This window comes from Macaca fascicularis, chromosome 2 (assembly GCF_037993035.2).
Source record: "Macaca fascicularis isolate 582-1 chromosome 2, T2T-MFA8v1.1".
Taxonomy (NCBI): Eukaryota; Metazoa; Chordata; class Mammalia; order Primates; family Cercopithecidae; genus Macaca; species Macaca fascicularis.
In genome coordinates, this window is record NC_088376.1 from 130,468,247 (window position 1) to 130,488,743 (window position 20,497).

At 38.4% G+C, this 20,497-nt stretch overlaps 2 protein-coding genes across 2 annotated transcripts in view; both read right to left on the reverse strand.

Moving 5' to 3' along the window:
• Positions 1 to 20,497, reverse strand: part of SUCLG2 (succinate-CoA ligase GDP-forming subunit beta) — a 277,740-nt gene that overhangs the window by 24,332 nt on the left and 232,911 nt on the right. The window lies entirely within an intron of this gene.
• LOC102144130 (large ribosomal subunit protein uL11-like) lies at positions 1,385 to 2,040 on the reverse strand. Its single transcript, XM_045385902.3, has one exon. The coding sequence runs from the start codon at positions 1,994 to 1,996 to the stop codon at positions 1,499 to 1,501; it is 498 nt and encodes a 165-aa protein (XP_045241837.2). The 5' UTR covers positions 1,997 to 2,040; the 3' UTR covers positions 1,385 to 1,498.

Consider the following 20,497-nt stretch of genomic DNA (forward strand, 5'->3'; position numbering starts at 1 on the left):
ACAAACCAACAAAAATCAATACTAAACCTCTTCTTTGGAACATGGATCCTTTTGATTATCTGATGAACATTGGGGATTCCCCAGTCAGGTGAATTCACAAACACAACATTTTGGGGGGATAATAGTAGTTAAATCCCATGGCTACCCTGCTCCTACAGGATATGGCCTCCAAGACCTCCAATGGCAAGTGGTAACCCACAGCACATGGATTCAGGATAGGGCTATGAGTTTCAGATAATGGCAAGTGTTAGTGCACACCATATGTATTCAGGAGAGGATTGTGAGTTTCAGAGGAATTGTGAATTTTTCGCAGCTGTCTATAGAATTTTTGTCTAAATGTGTACTTTTCTAGGCAAAGTGTCCATGGTCCTTAAGAGTTGATATATGAATAGCAATCACAAATACAACCATAATTAATGTTACTAAAGCATTTAGCAGGTTGTATTCAGTATTCTAATTATTGTATGTGTACTAACACATTTAACACATGAGTATCACAGGAGGTGGGTACAATCATCCCCAGATTGAGGTGAAGATCTGGGAGAATCAAGGGGTCACAGCTTTATCTACTGTCAAATATCCTTCTGAGCCAGCAAACCTAGAGAAGCCCTATAATGAGTGCTGGCTTAGTCTCTTCATGTTCATTACCACAGCCAACTCTGCCATACACTTGTGAGACAGATATCACCTACCTCCCTTTCGCAGATGAGAAAACCAAGACTCAGAGGGGCAAAAACAACTTGTGTCAAATTATGCAGCCTGTACGTTGTCAGTCTAACAAATTTAGCTTTTTCTTCAACATGATAATGACTCCCCTTAATGAAATAAAAATATTGCAAGATTGCTCAATAAAAAGAATTATTAATTTAATATATATATTCTTCAGGGCCTACTATGGGCCCTGTGCTTGTAGTCAGTAGCTAAGCCAGCAAGAAAGATTTTAAAATTCGGCAAAAAGGTTCTATATATCTAAAACTGCAAACCATGATAATAGTTATGAAGGGGAGGAAAATGCTAGGTCCTATGTGAGTAGTGGGACAAGACCCATATTACACTAGGTGGTGAGGGAGGGCCTCTCATAGGCAGAGACATTTAAGCTAGAGTCTGAAGGGCAGTCCAGAAGATGGCAAGTAGATCAAGATTAAGAGAGGGAGAAAAGTATCTTAAGACAACAGAATGCTATGTATAAAGGTGGAGGGACAGAAAAGAGTGTGGTGCATTTGAGAACCTGAACAGAATATGGAGTGTCAGGTTCCTGGGGCCTGAGAAGTAGAGTGATGGAAACGAGATGGGCCCCCTCGCAAATCATGCAGAGCCTCATAGGGCAAATGCCATGACAGAGTTTGAGAAGTCTTTGGTTTTAAGACACCTACATAGACTGTAGTAAGGTCAGGCAGGAAATTAACATTTATTGAGCATCTACAATGAATTTACAATAAGCTTATATATGTATTTTTTTTTGTCAAATGATCCTTTATTGAAATATTTTCCTTTGTGCTTAACTGGCTGGGCATTCCACAGCACCACTGTTGATGTCATCTATGATGTCATGGGGGTGGCGGCCATCAACATTACAGCCTACAGACTGGGCAGTGCCCAGGATCTCTTTAATGGTTCCAGAGAGTTCTCTGGCTAAGGATCGGTGCCGCATCTGTCGAGCAATGTTGACGATCTCATCAAAAGTGATATTCCCACTGTGTTTAATGTTTTTCTGTTTCTTTCTGTCTCTTGGTGGTTCCTTGAGGGCTTTGATGATCAGGGCAGACGCAGAAGGCACCACCTCAATCTGGGCCTGTCTGTTCTGAATGGTCAGTTTCACTGTAATCCTCAGGCCCTTCCAGTCACCCGTTGCCTTGGCAATGTCATCACCAACCTTTTTTGGAGACAGACGCAGGGGGCCGACCTTGGGGGCCAGCGCAGAAGTGGCACCGACTTCACCTCCGGTGCACCTCAGGTATAGGACTTTGATCTCGTTGGGGTCGAACTTCGGCGGCATGGTGGAGGCGGCTGGTGTCGGATGAACCCGGATTCGGGACGACCGAAGAAAGTTGCACCTTCGCCCCCTCCGAGCCGAAAGCCGAGAGCTATATATGTATTTTTAACCTCCATTTTATAGATAAACTGAGGCTCAGAAAATTTAGGGTCTCCTAGTTATTAAGCAGTTATAGTTCAAACCAATGTCTGTTTCACTACAGCACATGCAGGGCAGTCAGGAACAGCTGGGTAATGATAGGGGAGCCACTGACATCCACCAGAGGCTGACAACGTTTCTCTTTTAAGAGCTCTATCAGTACAGATTTTAGGTTTTGTGAGCCAGTCTCTGTCACAGCTACTTACCCTTGTTGCAGCATGAAAGCAATCATAGACAAACAATATGTAAGTGAATGAGCATGGTCGTATTCCAATAAAACTTTATTTACAAAAACAAGTGGTGGGTCAGATTTGGCCCACAGATCATAGTTTGCCAACCTGACATAGATGTGACTTGGTTCATTTCCCCTCAAATTCACCGCAAGTATTCCATCACCCCTCCTTCTTTGTGTCATTTGATGTATCTTTGATAACACTTTTCAGACATTACGTTGTCTCTCTTTGTTGTGTTATTTTCTTGCCATCACTGATAACACTAAGGTACCCAGGAAGTAGTGGTGGCCAATTACATAAAGGAGTCCAACCAACTTTAATAACATTCCTTTAAAACAAAACCTGTTACCTTAACAAGTTCATAGAAGGAAAGCCTCTGTTTTGTTCTTTTTTCCTCCCTGACATTGACTGGAAGTGAACAAATAGAAAACTTTCACAGTAAGTCAGCCACTTGGCAATGGTTATTGCAAATAGTTAAGTACTGCATTGTATTTAGAAATACTGTAGCATATACAAGAAGCACAGTAAGTGCAACTATTAGGTTTTGTCTTTTCCTATTCCAATCAGGAATGCTAATTTAGTCCCACTGCAGCAGCACGAGGTTGATAAAAATCAAGCAAGCATGTTTATATTAGTCAAGATAAGGACTTTAAAAAAAATCACAAGCTATTTTAATTCTGAACGTTGTTGCTCTTGTTTAAGCATCTGTTTTTGTGAAACTGTTTTTCTTTCTTTTTTGTTGTTTTTATTTTCCTGATGAATTCTAATCATGTCTTCTAATCCATTGGCAGCCAACGAAGGAAAATAAATGGTGAAGGAAATGAGATGCAGCTTGGATAATTGATGTTTGTATGCCTGGCTTTAATAAAAAATACTCTGCTAAATTAGAGGGGAGTCTAAATGGATTCAGTCAATAAGGAAGTGATTCAGGTGAGGAATTCAATCTTGGGCTTTATTGTAATAATACAAATAAACCAACAGATTGGTTCGATTGGGACCAGATTTGCCTTCTGCTGAAATTCTGGCAAGCTGCTCAGGCTCACATTTCTACCTTTGGTATATTCTTGGAGTTTGAAATTATTTTCTTTCGTATGAATTCAAATGCCACGATCCTTGGAATAAAGCAATTCATATACCTCCAAAATAGCTAAAATTGACATGTGAAAAATAGCATTCCTCGAAAGATACCCTCCCACTCTGCCCTTTTAATTTCTTCCAAGGAAAAAAGAAATAATTTTAGTGAGTCCACGATCCTGCCCGAAAATCTCAAAATCAAAAGGAAATGTCTTATACAACACCCTTAATACAAAACAAGATTTGGGAATTTTAAATTCATCAGTTGAGATGAACCCATCATTTTATTCCAACTTCTCTGAACTGAGAGCATGGAAACGACATCTTATGGATAGATCCTCTGGGGACAGTAACTTGTTGGAGAGTCAAGTTTCCATTCAGGTTGACCTCTGACAGCAGTCAGGTGAACCTAGGGAAATGGGTCTAATTGGACTCTAATCTGTCCTTACTCTGTTTATTCTCTTCTTCCTATATTCTTCACTTTACTTACATTCTATAATTTACTCCTTGCTAGAATAAGCAAAATTGTATGGAGGATTAAGGTTTATTGAGTGTTAATTTTCCTAGGTGCTAGAAATTATGTATTTCAACTTTCCCTGGTAAATAAACAAACTCAATGAGCTTAAACGTCACACAGCAGTAGGCAATGGAGTCAAGATTTAAACTAAGTCAGTCTTACTGTAAAGTCCATGTTCTTTCCACTCCCTCTGGTAGTCTCTCTATAATCAGAGACTCCCAAGATTAGTCAAGAGTTCCAGCTCCATGTTGGTCCTATTTCCAAGCTTCAAGGACATGCTTCTGAGTCCTGTATTCTGGTGCCCAAGTATTTCTTGCTTTCAAATTTTGCTGCTGAATTAAAATCAATCTTTTGATTTGTAAGATATCTTTTATAGGTTTGTGGACCAATGGGTTTTAGTTCTTTACAAATAAAGATATTTCCTGTTTACTGATAAAAGAGTTGTCCAGAGCTCATGGTTTGCATTTCCTAGTTAGATGGGGCTGGGGAGGGGTCATGAAGGTACAAGAGTGGGGCCTGGCCTTCAAACACTAAACTCTGTCCTGAGCTGAAACAGATGTTCCTAACAAGACCTCTCTCTGCAGACTGATAGCTCCTCCTCCCCATTTCTGAAACACTGAAATTTATACTGTTGCCACTAATACTCTTTGAAATTACGGTCATAAAAATTCTAATGGTGAGACATCATCATCAATACAGATTTTAGATATCAGGCAGTGGAATGGCCACTGGAAGGCATGGTAACTCTGTACGTGGCTGCTCGGAGAATGATGATGGGGGCACATTCTAGTTCCATGGCAGAGATCTTTGACCTGTTAACAATGTCTGTCACGGAAGTGGAGGAAAGAGTCAATGCAAGTGTATAATATATTTGTTTCCTTAACTTTGGAGTTACATGACACATATTAATTACACATAATTATAACTAACGGTGTAGCCTGTCAACATTGCCCCTCCTTTAATAATTTTTACAAAGAAAAGATCAGGCAGTAAAGAAATCCAATTCACATCCTGCATAACCACCAAGAATATATTAATTATGTAGGTTTAGGTATATGTAAAGCAAAAAATTTAAATATAGACTTCCAGCTCTAAAGAGAATGAAGACATCTTCCATCAGGAATACTGGTATAGCTTAACAGGTTAAAAACTAATGTGAATACTGCACCATATAAATTATAAAGCCATACTTCCTCCCAAAACAAGGACCTGTTTCCTTAAATCAAACTTCCCCAAAGTATATTCTATGGAGTATTAGACCTAAGTAATGCTCCTTGAAAAAATCTTCTGGTCAAATAATTTGGATTCTAGCTTAATGTGAGCTTTAGCAGACCATCTGTGTTCTAAGTTATAACACTTTAATTTAGTCATTTTCTGCAAAAGCGTCAATGGGTTGGAAATGTGATCTGCAGAGAGCTGTCAGAAAAGGTGTGTAGGAGCTGGTATATTTGTGATTAGGTGGCACAGAGATCTAGGGTCCTTCTTTACATAGATGCTAATCATTTCATCATTTAGGTCAAAGTTATAGTATCTACAAAAGTAGAAGCCTTTCACAATCAAGAATAGCAACTACAAAGGCCCTGGTCAGGCCAAGGGTGGCATATAAATGCTTCTGTAGTTGTCAGCAGACAGGGTAGTAGTGGTTAAGTCAGGTATTAACAGGATTTTCGGAAGAAGAAAAATCTAAAGACGGAAATATTGATTGGCATTATAAATAGGAACAGGAGACAAGGAGTTAAACGGACTGAAGGGCACAGAAATTTGGGGGAATAGCACAAACACAGTTTCTACTTTTTCCAGCAATAGTTCCCATATCCTTCTGAACTGAGAATCAGAACCATTGTCATGATTACAAAACAAAAACCACTTGGACATTTAGAATGGCAAATGCAAGGTTCTTTTTTGAGTGCTGTGTGTTTAAAATAAATCATGCAAAAACTACCATAATGTATAATTTGGCCACAGAGATATTCAAAGCTAAAAAAAAATAGAGCAAAGAGATTTTGGTCATACTATTTCATAAAAGGGCATCAAAAGACTTCAAAAAAGAGGTATATAATTCTCCCTTAACAAATCAGCTATTAGAATTGACTGTTCAGAAATATTTGGTTACAAAACTGTCTTTCCAGCTTAACAGATAATTGCTTTCAAAGCAGGATACTCATTGCTTATAATGCAATATCTATATTTCATTTGTAATGGGAGTTACATTGGTGCAGATTAAGAATATTTATTGGCACATTCTTTCTGAGCCACATTTTGTCCAATCATCTCAGACTTATGTCATCTTGATGCATGTAAATATCCATCATCATTTGTTGGAGGGTTAATATAGAGAACACCCATAAAATTGGCAACTTGGTGAAGGACCCATTTATTAATCTATAAACAGGATGTCTATCCATCTATCATTGCAACATATCAGTCTCCACAGGGTTACTGTCCCTACAAGCAAGAGGGAAAAAAATATTTCCATGAGTGCTTTCTTCTCCTTTATTTGTGATTAACATCAATTAGAAAAAAAAAAATAGCCAAGCAGAGAGAACCAAAACTTAGGACCACACAGATTCACACTTCACACCACAGAGAAATGAAGACAAATTTAGTTAATGGCAAAACCCACTGTTTCTGTAAATAACAAATCTAATGTAAAACAAAGGTGGAATATAATGATTCTGTGAGGTTTTAGGCATCTGTTCAAATAAACCTATTTGATCATTTAGTTTTCTGGAAAAATAAGGGGTTGATAAAGATTCATATCAAAATCCTAGTGGATAAATATCTGGCTGGAAAGAGTAAAAACATAAAATTCCAGCGAAGATATCAGTGATCTATAAGCTATTTCTTATAGGCTAAAATTTATATTAAAATTATTTTAAGTAAAAGTATTTTTAAAACACATACATGTTTTATTCATTACAAATCTCACTAGTATATTTGTGAAAGGCAATTTACTGCCAAATTTCTTTACAAAAACAAGTTTCCACTTCATTTCCCCAAATCCCCACCTTTTGTTCATTCCAGTAAAATGACTCTAATGCCAAACCTCACACTAAGAATCTTAAATTCTGAAATTTCAGAATTTTCAGTCACTGCTGAAAAAATTCATTAATATCTCAAACTTAAATTCAGGTGAATTAAGAGGAAAACCAAATAAACAATAATGCAAGAAAGTTATAACATTTATTATAAAAATCAACATCCCTTTTGAATTAAGGCTCCTCTGAAATGCCTGGGCAGGGCTGGTGCCCGGTAATATTTAATATCAGGAGGAATGGAATCTTGTAGAATTCATTCTACACTGACCAGCAGTATCAAGTGTCACTGTTGCCAAAAAACATTCTCAGCTGTAGATAATATTATAAAATTACTAATATCACTGTCTGACCTTGCTGTTATCTGTTATGTGGAACTCAGATCTATTTATTTAGCTGTTCAGCAAATGTCAGTATACCACGTCTGGAGCAAATTACAAACTACATTGGCAGAGCACTCCCCCACAGCCTGTTAAGTAAGGAATTGAACAAAATGCTTTCTACCTCAAAGTGTCTAAATCATTGATTGGCCACACCTTCTCTCATCCATGGTTAACTTTTCGTGGACCTCGAAGAGTTCTCTAGCTATTAGACTCCTTTTCCAAAAGGATTCCAGAATATTCTATTCTCTGAGGCACATGTTAAACAGACTATCAAAACATCATGATTTGGGACCTAGCTGTGCTGCAGAATTGTCAGGGGCCTCTCCAGATCCTCTCCACTCTTTTGCAACCTCCTCTTGGACCTGGGAGGCTGACTAGAGAGAACAGATTAACGGGTTCCTTTTGGATCTGACATCTGGGGAACCCTGGCAGGAGGAGAGGGAATCTGGGGCATTTATTCCCCCATCCCTCCCAGTATGATTGTCTTGGGTGGCTGTTTCCTCCACAGAAGGTATCTGAGCAGCTCAAGAAAGTCTTCATTACAGGATATTCTCTTCTGGTCAAGTAGTCACCTCCTTCTCTCTCTTTCAGCTTTGGGACAGAAGGGATCCCAGGCTGCCAGCCCAGGTTCCCTTAACCCCACATACACCGTCATTATCAATATTTTAAAAAGTAAACTTTCCTCCATATACTGTGAGATGAGTGTGCCATTGTTTCCTTTTAAGACTGATAATGTGCCATTCTGACCAACCCAGCTTGCTTTTGGGAAAATCCATTCAACCTTCTAGAACTGGAAGGTTAATATTTTTTTCAGTTACCCCCTCTCCACAAGATAACCATGGTCATGGGTTACACAATGAAATAAAAGTCAAATAAATCTGCACATTGTCAGCACAAGCCATTAAATGAGTATTATCACAAACATTTCTTTCCTTGGCTCTTTTTGGGACATGGCTAATACCTAAGAATCTGAGATTGTTGCTCATTAGCTGTCTGGATCTACACCCCAGTTAAAGGCAGAAAAAGGAAAACAAGCTAAAGGCTTTATTATCTTGGGTCCTGTCCATTATAAATGACAGATGATGGCTTGTCAGGTGAAAACGAGCTTCTCAGCACTAAAATGGCTTCATTTAGTTTATTAGCCACAAACAGAACTAAGGAAAGTCCATCAAGAAGGTGACTTGCAATCCTTATTTTCAGCATAATGAAAGATGGGCTCAATAAGACTGAATCCCCATGTGGTCTCCTAGTCTGTCTAAAGAAGGAACATGTGTAACATGGAGACAAACTCGAGAAGATGGTTAATATTTAAAAATGTAGATCTGCAATCTTGAACAAAAGGCGTTGTTTAACTTCCATAAAATGCCAGTGACCCAGCTGCAAGTAGTCACCATACATTTATCTCAAAAGCCACATTCTACTAAGCAAATAAACTGTGTTATTGAGCTGTTAACAGTCAACCAAAAAAAATTCCCAAAAGGAATATGTATAGGATGGCTTAACAACCAAGAAAAACTGTGGGGAAGGAAACTAAAGCTCTCAAATTTCACATGGCTTTTCTAGGAATTGAGCAGCATTCAGTAAAGACAGATACACACACAGTACCTAAGTCTACAATGTAGACAAGCATTTGCTTTCCTGATATGCTAGAGCTTCCTTTTGTCTTCCCTGCTCTGTAACTCTCCTTTATTCTCTGAAATGTCTGGACAAATGTCCCTGTTTGCAGATGCCTACCTCATCCATCTTATCACACATGTTTCTCAGTATGGGTTTATCACATGAACATGTATTTTCCAATATGTTAGATCCAAAAAATAGTTTTCAACCTGTTTAATGTCTATTGTGTGTCCTATCAAAGTAGAAACTTCTTGGGTTGACAACAATATTTTTGTAAATGTCTTGATGTGCCACCTTTTTATTTCCTTTTTATTTTCATGATTGCCTTGAATATCATGTCAAAGTTCTTACCCCGGAAACCTGGATGGTCTTCTGTGTTGCTCAAGGCTAGCTGAGGTCATCTCCCATTTTTTTGTTTGTCTTGAGTAGGTGATGCTTCCTGTAATGCCCATTTCTGCTACATGAGTTCCCTTTCGTACTATGCCATCTAACTAGACTCTAAAGTTCTTGTCACCTAGTTGAGAAGACTAATGTCCGCCTTGGCAGATTTGAGAACAGGAATTCCATCCCAGTTTCATGTTACAGTTCCAAATGACTGTTTTTATAGATGTATCGAGTACCTTGATGTTGGGGGTACTTCTTATGGGAGATTCTATTGACTAACTGACTTGCAGAGTGTTAATTTTAATTGGAAGATGTGGTTTCAAACTCAGTGCCAGGCAGGTGAGTAAATCAGTAGACAGGTATTAGATTAAGACAACAGAAAATACTCTGACATACCAGCAAGGACATTTTAAAAAGGGGCAGTTGCTACACAATCCATCCAATTGTTGCCATGGGAATGTAGGCCTATTATGCCCAGATCTTTCCAGTTTTCAAAAGCCAAAATTCTGGATTTTTAAAAACACTAGGCTTACTAGACAAAATGTATCTGAGAACAGCATCTGTCCTTACTGCTTAATCTATGTATTTCCCATGACCACACAGATGTATCAACATCCTGGAAGATGCTTTCCAAACCAGTGCATCTTTCCTGATACTGTTGCTACCCTCTCCAACTTTCAGATTTTCCCTCTCCCTCAAATAATCTGAGAATTTCTATTTCTTTTTTCTTTATGAGCTGTGATCTTGGCTCTGTTGCCCCGACTGGACTGCAATGTCACGATCACAGCTCATTGCAGACTTGACCTTCCAGGCTCAAGCAATCCCACCTCAGGCTCTTGAGTAGTTGGGACTACAGGTATGTGCCACATGCCCAGATAATTTTTTAAAAAGTTTTTGGTAGAGATGGAGCCTCGCTATGTTGCCTAGGCTGGTCCCAAAATCCTGGGCTCAAGTGATCCTCCTGCTTAGCCCTCCCAAAGTACTGGGATTACAAGTGTGAGCCACCATGCCTGGCCAGAATTTGAAAATATTTCTGCATATAATGAAATATTCGGTTGGAAAACTGTTGCATGTGTGAATGACGGAATGCAGAATAAAGCTACAGAGACAGAAAGATAGAAAAGAAACCAAGCAAGTTTGGAGAAGGACACAAGTAGGATTTCTCAGGCTACAAAAACGACTGAAGAGTTACACAGCATGAATTTACATATGGCAGCAATCATACTAAGGCTGAAGTAGCTATCACTTCTTAATCACTTACTAGATGCCAGGCTCTTCCTAAATCTTTTATATGTCCTAACTTACTGATATCTCACCACGACCCTGTAAAGAAGGTAACTACTTTCCATATTTTACAGATGGCATACAGTATAGAGGCATTAGGTAACTCCTCTAAGCCACACATTTGGTAATCCTAAACCCTCATGTGACTCCAGATCTACTGTGTCATATGGTTTGCCCTATAATCTTCCACTCTAACACCTTCAGTCACCCTACTGGCCAACTTGGCTCAAATCCTTGTCAGAGCTTAAAATGTCCTTTCTATACATCCAGATGCAACACAATCCTTAAACATGAGACAAATTCTCCCTTGAAGATCTCCTTCCATGATAGTTTTAAAATATGCCCACAAATCCCTTAATGTTCTTCTCTTCAAGATGTAGAGCTTAATCGTCCTCCTCTGGAGCATGGGCTAGACTGGATCACTATCCATTCTAATGAGCAGAATATGGTGGACATGACAGTGTGCGACTTTTGAGACCAGGTTATGAAGAGTACTGGGCCTCCTTCCTCTTTGTTCTCTCTCTTGGATCACTCACTCTGGGCAAGCCAACTGCCATACCATAAGGACGAATGCTCAAGAGACTTCTATCCAGCAAGGAACCAAGGCCTCAGGCCTCCTACCAACTGCCATGTGAGTCATTTTGGAAGCAGACTGATCCTCCAGTCCCAATCAATCAAGTCTTGAGATGACAGTGAACCTGGCATACTTCTTGACTGCAACCTCATGAGAGACCCTGAGGCAGAACGAACCTACAACCAATACCAGATGTCACTTATCAATAAACTCAAGGTTGAATTGTTGGTTCACTGATAGGCAGAGTTTTCAATAAGAATTTAGGTAGCTCTTTCAATAAAATATTTTTCACACTTAAATTAATGGCAGATTGTTGAATAAACATGAATATGCTTTTACCATTTAATGACCACATATGAAAATTGAAATGAATGCTTTGCCATACTGAAATATACTAAACTGCAAGTTCTAAAAAGTGACATAGATTCATACTTTTAAACAGATGATTTTCCTAAATTTTACACTTAAAAAATCCCACTATAATAATACTGCTTTGGAACATGCTAGCTTTTCTTTTTCTTAATCAGGACTATGTACAGGGAATATGAGATAATTTGTTATCTTATTAGAATCTTATTTCTCTGACATGAGTAAGTTGGGCTGATTTCTATAATGATCTGTTACATATGCCTTAAGTCTTCAAGTGCAATGTGTGTTAAGTGAAAAGTACTGTGGAATTAACATCACAATTACATCTTAACAAATTGCAGGAAATAATCTAAATTTGTTAAGTACGTTGCTAAGTATATGACTATCCACATAAAGTTTAATCAATTTCATGACAAAATCTACTTCAAACCCTCCGAAATTCTGATTGTGTTCCTTAATATAGACTATTGAAAATTATTAAAATATGTGATTTAGTGCTACAATAAGTGAATTAAGGCAAGATCAAGATGAACTACAACTGAGACAGGTATCCACTAGAGGCCAGTGTACTTCGGCGTGGAGAAGGAATTTATAACCAATCCCTGTGGAAAAACCAACATTATTTCTACTATTCAAAAGTGGAGGTCTTGTGAATTGACAAAAAAAAAATGATGAAGAAAGCTTTTTTGATTCTCTGAAAAGAAAATTTCAAAGGATAAGAAAGATGAGTTAAGGAAGGATGAGTCATGAAAAATAAGAGCAAAGAGAATTCTTGTCTACAGAAAAAAAAAAAAAAACAGTACTACCATACACTGTACTGTTTGATGTTTCACCAACGTAAGAGTAAATTTTCAAGATACTTGGTGTAATTGTAAGCTTTTTCATAAATGTTTCATTTGGCAATATATTGGAAATAATTAAAGAACTCGAGTACTTAGAAAGTACCACAGTAATTTCATCTTCAGGGTAGTCGTCATTGCTAGCTGCCTAGACAAGGCCAAGGGTTTTGAAATGGCAGGGAATAAAACTGCTTGTCTGCAATTTTCTTCTCTTAAACAACTGTATTCAGAACAAGTACCAAATGGTTCCTTCTCAAATATGGAATAATTTATATAAACTCACCTAGCACTATATTCATACTGTAAAAGACATTTCTTAATAATGGTGCGACATGACGCTTACAATACTTTTTAACAAGGAACTGAACTAGTTTCTCAAAACTAAAAATAGGAGTGGAGATGAAAATCTGATTGTTTAGTAAAGCGTAGAGAGTAACAGTAGGTAGAATCCTGAGTCGGAGATTTTACTTTGTAGGAGTGAAGGCTGAATGATTTAACACATAACCCACGGATGTGTACTCTTTCCTCTTTTCCTCCAGCAGAGAAAGGCACCTTATGTAATGTGGGCATGCCGGGGAGATGAATGAATCAGAAAATCTTAGAGCTAGGCAGGACCTGAGGGTTCAGCCAGCCGCAGCTTGAACCTTTTCAAAGACAGGGAGCTTCCTCCTTTGCAAGGTGGCCCATTGCATCCCTCCATTGCATTGTTGAGGCTATAGCTGTTTGAAAGTTATTCTTTAATCTTTATATTGTGGGACCTCATCTGATACAACAAAATACTGTTCTAGCTTCTGAGGCCAAAAAGAGGACATAAGATACAAAGATAAATAACACATGATCCTGACTTCGAGGAGCTGTAAAATTCCACCCATGGAGTAGGGTTCTGATTCTGATCTCTGCAACAAAAGCACTGGCTCTATCACTTACTAGGTGTGTGAATTAGCTAACTTCTTTGGGCCTCAGTTTCTTCATCTTTAAAATGGGGATAATAATATTAGTACCTACCTTTGCAGGGTTGGTGCTAGGATTAAATGAGATAATTAAAATAAGACACTAAAACCAGTACCTATTAACCAGTACTTATTATATACCTATAACCAGTACTTATTAGTAGTCAGCAATTATTGCTACTCACCACTTACCTGGCATATAAGTAATTCAACCCTTTCCAAACTCCTATGAGCTATGATTTTATTACCACTATTTTTAGAGACAGGAAAACTGGGGCTCAGAGAGCTGAAGTAGTTTGCCAAGATCAGCAGCTAGTTAATGGCCAGACAAGGATTTGAATACAGGTTTATCTAATGACAAGCGCTTTCACCATTACATTAAGCTGTTTTGATGAACAGTAAAGCGAATTCCTAATCCTAAAGTGACAGGGCCAGTATTCACTGACAAAAGCTATGACACATCCCTAATTTTTCCTTTCTCTGATATAAATATAGTTAGTGCCAAAAGCTAACCACAAGATCCCTGCCTTCCTGGCCATGGTAGAACAGGGGCCCTGGAGATGGAAGAATCTTTGAAGTCCCTGAGTCCTGCTTCCAGTGAGCTATCTTGCCTGCTGTCCCAACCTCTGTTCCTGAAGCCCATACCATCCTGATTAATCTCTGCCTCCATAGAGGTGGGGCTTCCACTGCATATAACTGTTCCTCATGGGATAATCACAAATGGCCTGGACCTCTCCTGGAACTCAGGGATAACAAAAAAGTATTGAGAGAGAACTATCTAGTTGGGAATAAAGACACACAGGTGAACGTTATAAGAAATGCATTCAGTGAAACCTTTGAAATAGTTGTGTATGCTCTAGGCCAAGTCATGGATTAAAAACAAAAAAGGTCTGCACAATGTTAGGGTCAGAATACGATGGTATGTCATTTAAGAGTATTTCTAGGTTGCTTGCTTCCTGATACTACAAAAACATGCTCAGTCATCTCTGTTCTCTATCACCAAGCACTCAGTCCTGTGATGAAAGGATGCTGGCATTCCATTTACATCAGCTAAATTTACAAAGAAACTGACTGTCTGTTGATGGCCTGTTTAGAGGAACCAATTAAAATAACTCTAAATCATGTCTGTAATTTTCTGAAGAGATACACTTACCACACCCCACTTAGAACACCAGGTCAGATGTTATCCTGGTCTCTTCTGATGTAGATTTTCTACTCCTTTGAACTTAAAAGATACAGTTCTGCCTATTCATTAGGAAGGTACATAAGAAATTGGCTTACAAACTACAGTGAATCAGAATGTCCAATTGTCTGACTCCAGCTCTGGGAAATGTAACTAAAATCATGAACCGTAATACTAACAAAAAATTATGGTCCTTTATCTGGGAAGGTCTGTGCTTTCATACAGCTAGTAAGGCCAGAGGAAACAATTTAAACTCAAATCTTAGTGACTGTTTTCTTAAAATCTTATATTAGAAGCATTCTCTCTCAAATGTTAATGAGAAGAGAAATTTATGTTGAGTTGACCCCCAATTTATGACAGTATGATATGAAATTTCCTCCTCCTTGTCAAAAATGAGGCTTCTCCAAATAAGTGTCAAACTATTATAATTTACAATGATTTAAAAACTGTTATTGACATGATCCACAGAGTGGATAATAAACAAGCAGGAAAAGAAATAGGATAATTGTGAAGTGAAAAAAAATTAGAACGACAGGTTGCATGATTGAATTGGAAGCTGAAAATCAAAAGCTGCTGAACCGTGCAATCATTTCACAGAGGCATGTTTCTCTTTAAGATGTTTAAGAAAAGGAGAGGGAAACATCAAAGACACTGCCAGGAAGGCAGGGATGGTTTGATTGCTTCATGAAGAGAATTAATTGGCATGTATTAGGAAACTGCAGACTTTGATATGGGCAGCAGCACCCAGTTGGCTTGATTTATTATCATGATTACACAGAAACCAATTTATTTGCAAGGCATAAAGTAGACACTTGCCATCCTAAATTCAGGAGAAAAATAGGGAAAATGGACTTGGGTGAAAAAAGGAAAATGAAATTGAATTGAGTCTGAAGTGACTTAACAATCATATATAAGTCCAAGCGTTTGTCACAAGTCAGGTATCTCATCTACAAAACATGTAACGTAATAAATTGACTTTACTAAAATGTACTGACCTGAAAATTGTTTGTGATTTTGTTTTATAACAATACCATACTGGTGGTAACTGAGAAAGATAATGATCTAGAACAATGTGTTCCAAAAACAAATTTGGCTGTATATTGGCAAATTATATTTTCATCTCTGGCTTCAGGAGAAGTAAGGGAAAGACTAAGTAGTAGGAGGAGTATTATTAAGTATGAGTGTGGGATGGTGTGGGAAATAATAGATTATTTTCTTGTTACTGATTTGCAAAGGTCCATACACCACAAAGTAAAACTATTTTTCTTTCTCTCTTAATTTGATATTGAAGAATAAGGAGAATCTCAAGAGGACTACTCAATCCACAACTACCCTACAACATGACTTAAAGACACATGTAGGAGTCCTTTTCATATTTCAAAAAACAATCCTCCATAAGGCAGCATGATAAAGTAAAAAACAATCAAAGAAATATACACACACACACAAAGACATACACCACATGCATACTGTGTATGTGTGTGAGTGTGTGTGTGTGTGTCTCTTAATTCTAAAGAAGGTGCTTGTTGTATGTTCCAATGAGAGTTAGTAAGAAACATGACTGTCATCTTTTCCTTTCTCCTTGCAGTAATCCTAGTTTTACCGTCAGGCACATATGGGTTTTTCAATAACCATAACTCAGATAAACATGTAATATCTAAGAATAGTTAACTTTTTATTCAGGCTGTTAGTCTGTGTGAGGTGTAATGCTAAGCACATCATAAGTATCAGGTCATTTCATCCGCACAAGAAGTTCAGGTGTTAACACGGGAGATCACAGAGGTTAATAACTTGCCCATAGTCCTGTAGCTGCTTAATGTCTGAGCAGGAATTTCAATCTGGGTCTATCTGACCATGCAGCTTACCCAAACTCTTATTTAACCTGATACCCTGTCTACCACATTTAAAGACCCATTGTCTTTAAAGACTCACTTTAAAGACCCATTTAAAGACCCACTGTCCTACCACTGCCAGGGTACCCCACATACTCTATTACAGTACAATATGACCCTAGATATATGATAACAGAGTCCTTTTTATATTTCCCAAAACAATTCTCCCTCAGCAAAAAACAAGCAAAGAAGCAGGGATGCAAAACAATTCACTAGCAGTCAGGTGGGAGACCTGGGTTCTAGTCTTTGCTCTTCCCTGATTTAGGTACAGGACCTTGGACACATCTCATCTCTCAGGACCTCAATTGCAACACCTGTTAGAAAATCCTTGAGAAACATTTCTGCACAAACACACTAAATGTATAGTTAACTAATATGTGTCAATCACAGTGAAGATCACTAGCACCAGATTGTTGCTTTTATTCCACTATGGTATGTTTATATAAATATTTTACTGCTATAAAAATGAAAGATAAATAGTATTCACTGGGAGAATGGGGCTTAACAACTCCATGTTTTGTCATCTACTACTACATATCTAGGTCAAATTTGGCTTTTATGAATAAATGAAGAATGAAGACAAAAACTGCAAATTGGAAGAGTTTAATTAGAATATAAAGACTGTTAAGAGAACTGAATTGCATCTTTGACATAAACTGGACTAGAAAAATAATCAAAATTGGCTTTTTAAAAGTCTATTTGGGTTATGTTGAGGAGGAGGATAGTCTAATGAGAAACGTTTTCAATTCTTAGAATAAAAGCAAAGAAGATTTGCACAGTAATCAGTCTACATGCATACAGTACAGTCCTTCAAGGCAGGAAGAAGTTTACTCAAATGAGGCAAGTAAATGCAGAACAGAAGTGAATGGCTGTCAGCTCTACCTGAGGCGCAGAGACTAAGCTTCAAAACTTGGGGTTTTTCTTTCACCCTAAATAGCTTCGATGAGAAATACAGTAAGACAGGGAGGTTTAAAAATAAGAATATTCAGGCCGGGCGCAGTGGCTTACACCTGTAATCCCAGCACTTTGGGAGGCTGAAGCAGGCGGATCACGAGGTCAAGAGATTGAGATCATCCTGGCCAACATGGTGAAACTCTGTCTCCACTAAAAATACAAATAAATTAGCTGGGTGTGGTGGTGCATGCCTATAGCCCCAGCTACTTGGGAGGCTGAGGCAGGAGAATCGCTTGAACCTGGGAGGCAGAGGTTACAGTGAGCCAAGATCGCGCCACTGCACTCCAGCCTGGCGACAGAGTGAGACTCCATCTCAACAACAACAAAAAAGAACATTCAACATGATTTTACTAAGATCTTACAATATGTGTACAACTGTGTTGGGATGTGGGGACAAAGGAAATCTGTGACCAGAAAGTCATTCTTTTCCTTTGCTAATTTTATAATCTAGTGGTGAACTTCATGTTGAGAATGAGAAAGAGATTTCAAAGGCACAGCTCAACTAAGAACATCTTCTTATAAACCATAAAGTTCCAGTTTAATAGCTACTTTACCATTTACTAAGATAATGCCTATAAGGAGGTAACTGTGGACTCTTTATTATCTGTGCATCTTACTAAAGGGCGGGCAATTGACAGATAGAGCATCTGTATCATTTACACTTAATAAGCATCTTCAGCTACAACAAGAGAGATGGTCAATACTCAGAAGGTTGTGAAGACACCCATCACATTAGGTGGAAGCTTCTGGACCTGAGAATGGAAGGTAGAATTATATGGTCAGGGTCTTTGGAGACAGATTTATTAGGCTGAAGAAGACAGGTTTTCCTGGATCAGGCTGCCAAGATTGTGGATGGTTAACAGGTGTAGTGATGTGGTTTGGCTCTGTGTCCGCACCCAAATCTCACCTTGCACTGTAATAATCCCCAGGTGGTCAAGGGTGGGACCAGGTGGATATTACTGGATCATGCAGGCAGTTCCCCCATGCTGTTCTTGTGACACTGAGTGAGTCTCACGAGATCTGATGGTTTTATAAGTGTCTGGCATTTCCCGTGCTTGCATCCTCTCTCCCACCATCCTGTGAAGAGGTGCCTTCTGCCATGATTGTAAGTTTCCTAAGGACTCCCGGGCCATGCGGAACTGTAAGTCAATTAAACCCCTTATCTTTATAAATTACCCAGTCTAAGGTGTTCCTGACTAGCAACGTGAGAATGGAGTAATACACCTAGGAATAATTTTATGCATTTCCATAAAATGCATGTTTGTAATGTTTCCATTACAGGGCTAACCTGATATGAGTACTCAAAGTCTAGACACTATAATTCCCTCCTCCCAACATCCACCAACTTCATTTAGGCTTTTTCTGTGCCTGGCCTTTGAGTCCATCTTCCTCATGCCTCCCTCACCTCTTAGAGCCCAAATACTCACACATCATGTTGCCTTTATTAATATTTGCCCAGTTTTGTCTTATCCTCTGCTCTACAAGATTCTGTAAAGATGAGAGCAGAAGTTACTTCTTATTTCTACTATTTTAAAATAAAAAGCTTTTAGACATTTTAACATTTCTGACATCAGAATCCCCCTTAGAATGAGTATCTCCCTTTTCTGAAGTGGGTTTTGTTCCTAAAACACCATTATTAAAACAGTGGGCTATCTTACTATAGCTAAGATTCAAGAGCAGAAGAAATACTGCATTCCGTTGTTTAGGTCCTGACCAATAACAGGACTGACTATACACCACTTCTTTTTCTCTTCTTCCACTTCATGAAGTCTCTAACAGATCTCATGTGTTTGGTGGAAAATCAAAACTGCAGAAATTGATACTCTGATTTTGTTTTCTCTGTACTAGATCTTCAAGGATTGCTTTAGTGCAATATAAAAGCAAATGGTGATTCATTTAAAAAAGATCAGTGAATGACATCTCTTAGGAACTCTTTTGTCACTGATAAAAATAGTTCCATCTACCTGGAATAATCTTGTAATCCACTTAAACATTTGTACATAATTATTCAATCGCTGATATACAATGGTGAGGGGACTCAGCCCACTGTGCCAGGGGAAGAGGAGAAAAAGGGGGGAATCTAAAGCCCAATTTACCACTTCATCTCACAAACATGATTATCTTTTTGACATCTCTATTTCCATTCACAGAGATTCAGGGACTCTTTATTTTCCCAATTATCCTTCTCTGGATGGACTCTAGTCATCAACCTCCCTCCTAAAATGTAGGATGATGCATTGGAACTGCTGCTCTCTGAAGCTACTTACTGTCCAGTGGTAATACAGGGATGTGTTCTGAAATACGGAATATGGTGTAAAATTGCCTGGACTCAACATACTAGCTTTACCCATACTAGTTCTGTGTCCTCAGGTTAGTTATGAATCTCTTCTATGCCTCCTTTTCTTGGCTGTAAAATAGATAATAATGCCTTAAAATACAACAATCCATATGAAGTACAAGAGACTGGCACATCGTAAGAGCTCAGTAACTGCTGGCCATTACTAAAACCACCAGCACCACTGCTGACACCACCATTTTCACTACTGCTGCTTGATGGAGGACCCCAAAATGAACTGCTGCAGGACAATGATTATGGAAGTGACAGCAGCATTCCTTGGCCTCCAAGATTTGGCCCCATTTTCTCTGGCTGAATATGTTGCTTAGCATTCCACTTTTAGCCAATCTGAACAATCTCTTTATTGTCTTCTCCTGCTCAATCATCTAGCCTAAAAGCCCTTACCTTCTCTTACACCCTTCCAACTCTTCTGCTATCAAGGCTGCTCATTAAGCCTACTCAACGTCTTCCACCCACAATCGCCTCCCCTTCCCCCTCATCTTTAGCCAGAGAATCATTTTGCATTTGATTAAGTGGTCTTCTAGTTTTAAATTCAATGTCATATAAGATTACTATGATTTATGGCTTCCTAATTGACATGAATTTACTTTGTTTTTCTAATTATAGGGCAAAGAACTTCCTATTTTTACTTGGTATTGCCTTCTTGTACTTAGCATCATTTTAGGAATACAGAATAAGATCTGGGTAGTATCAATGGACTGACTCACACCTCTGTTTTAAGT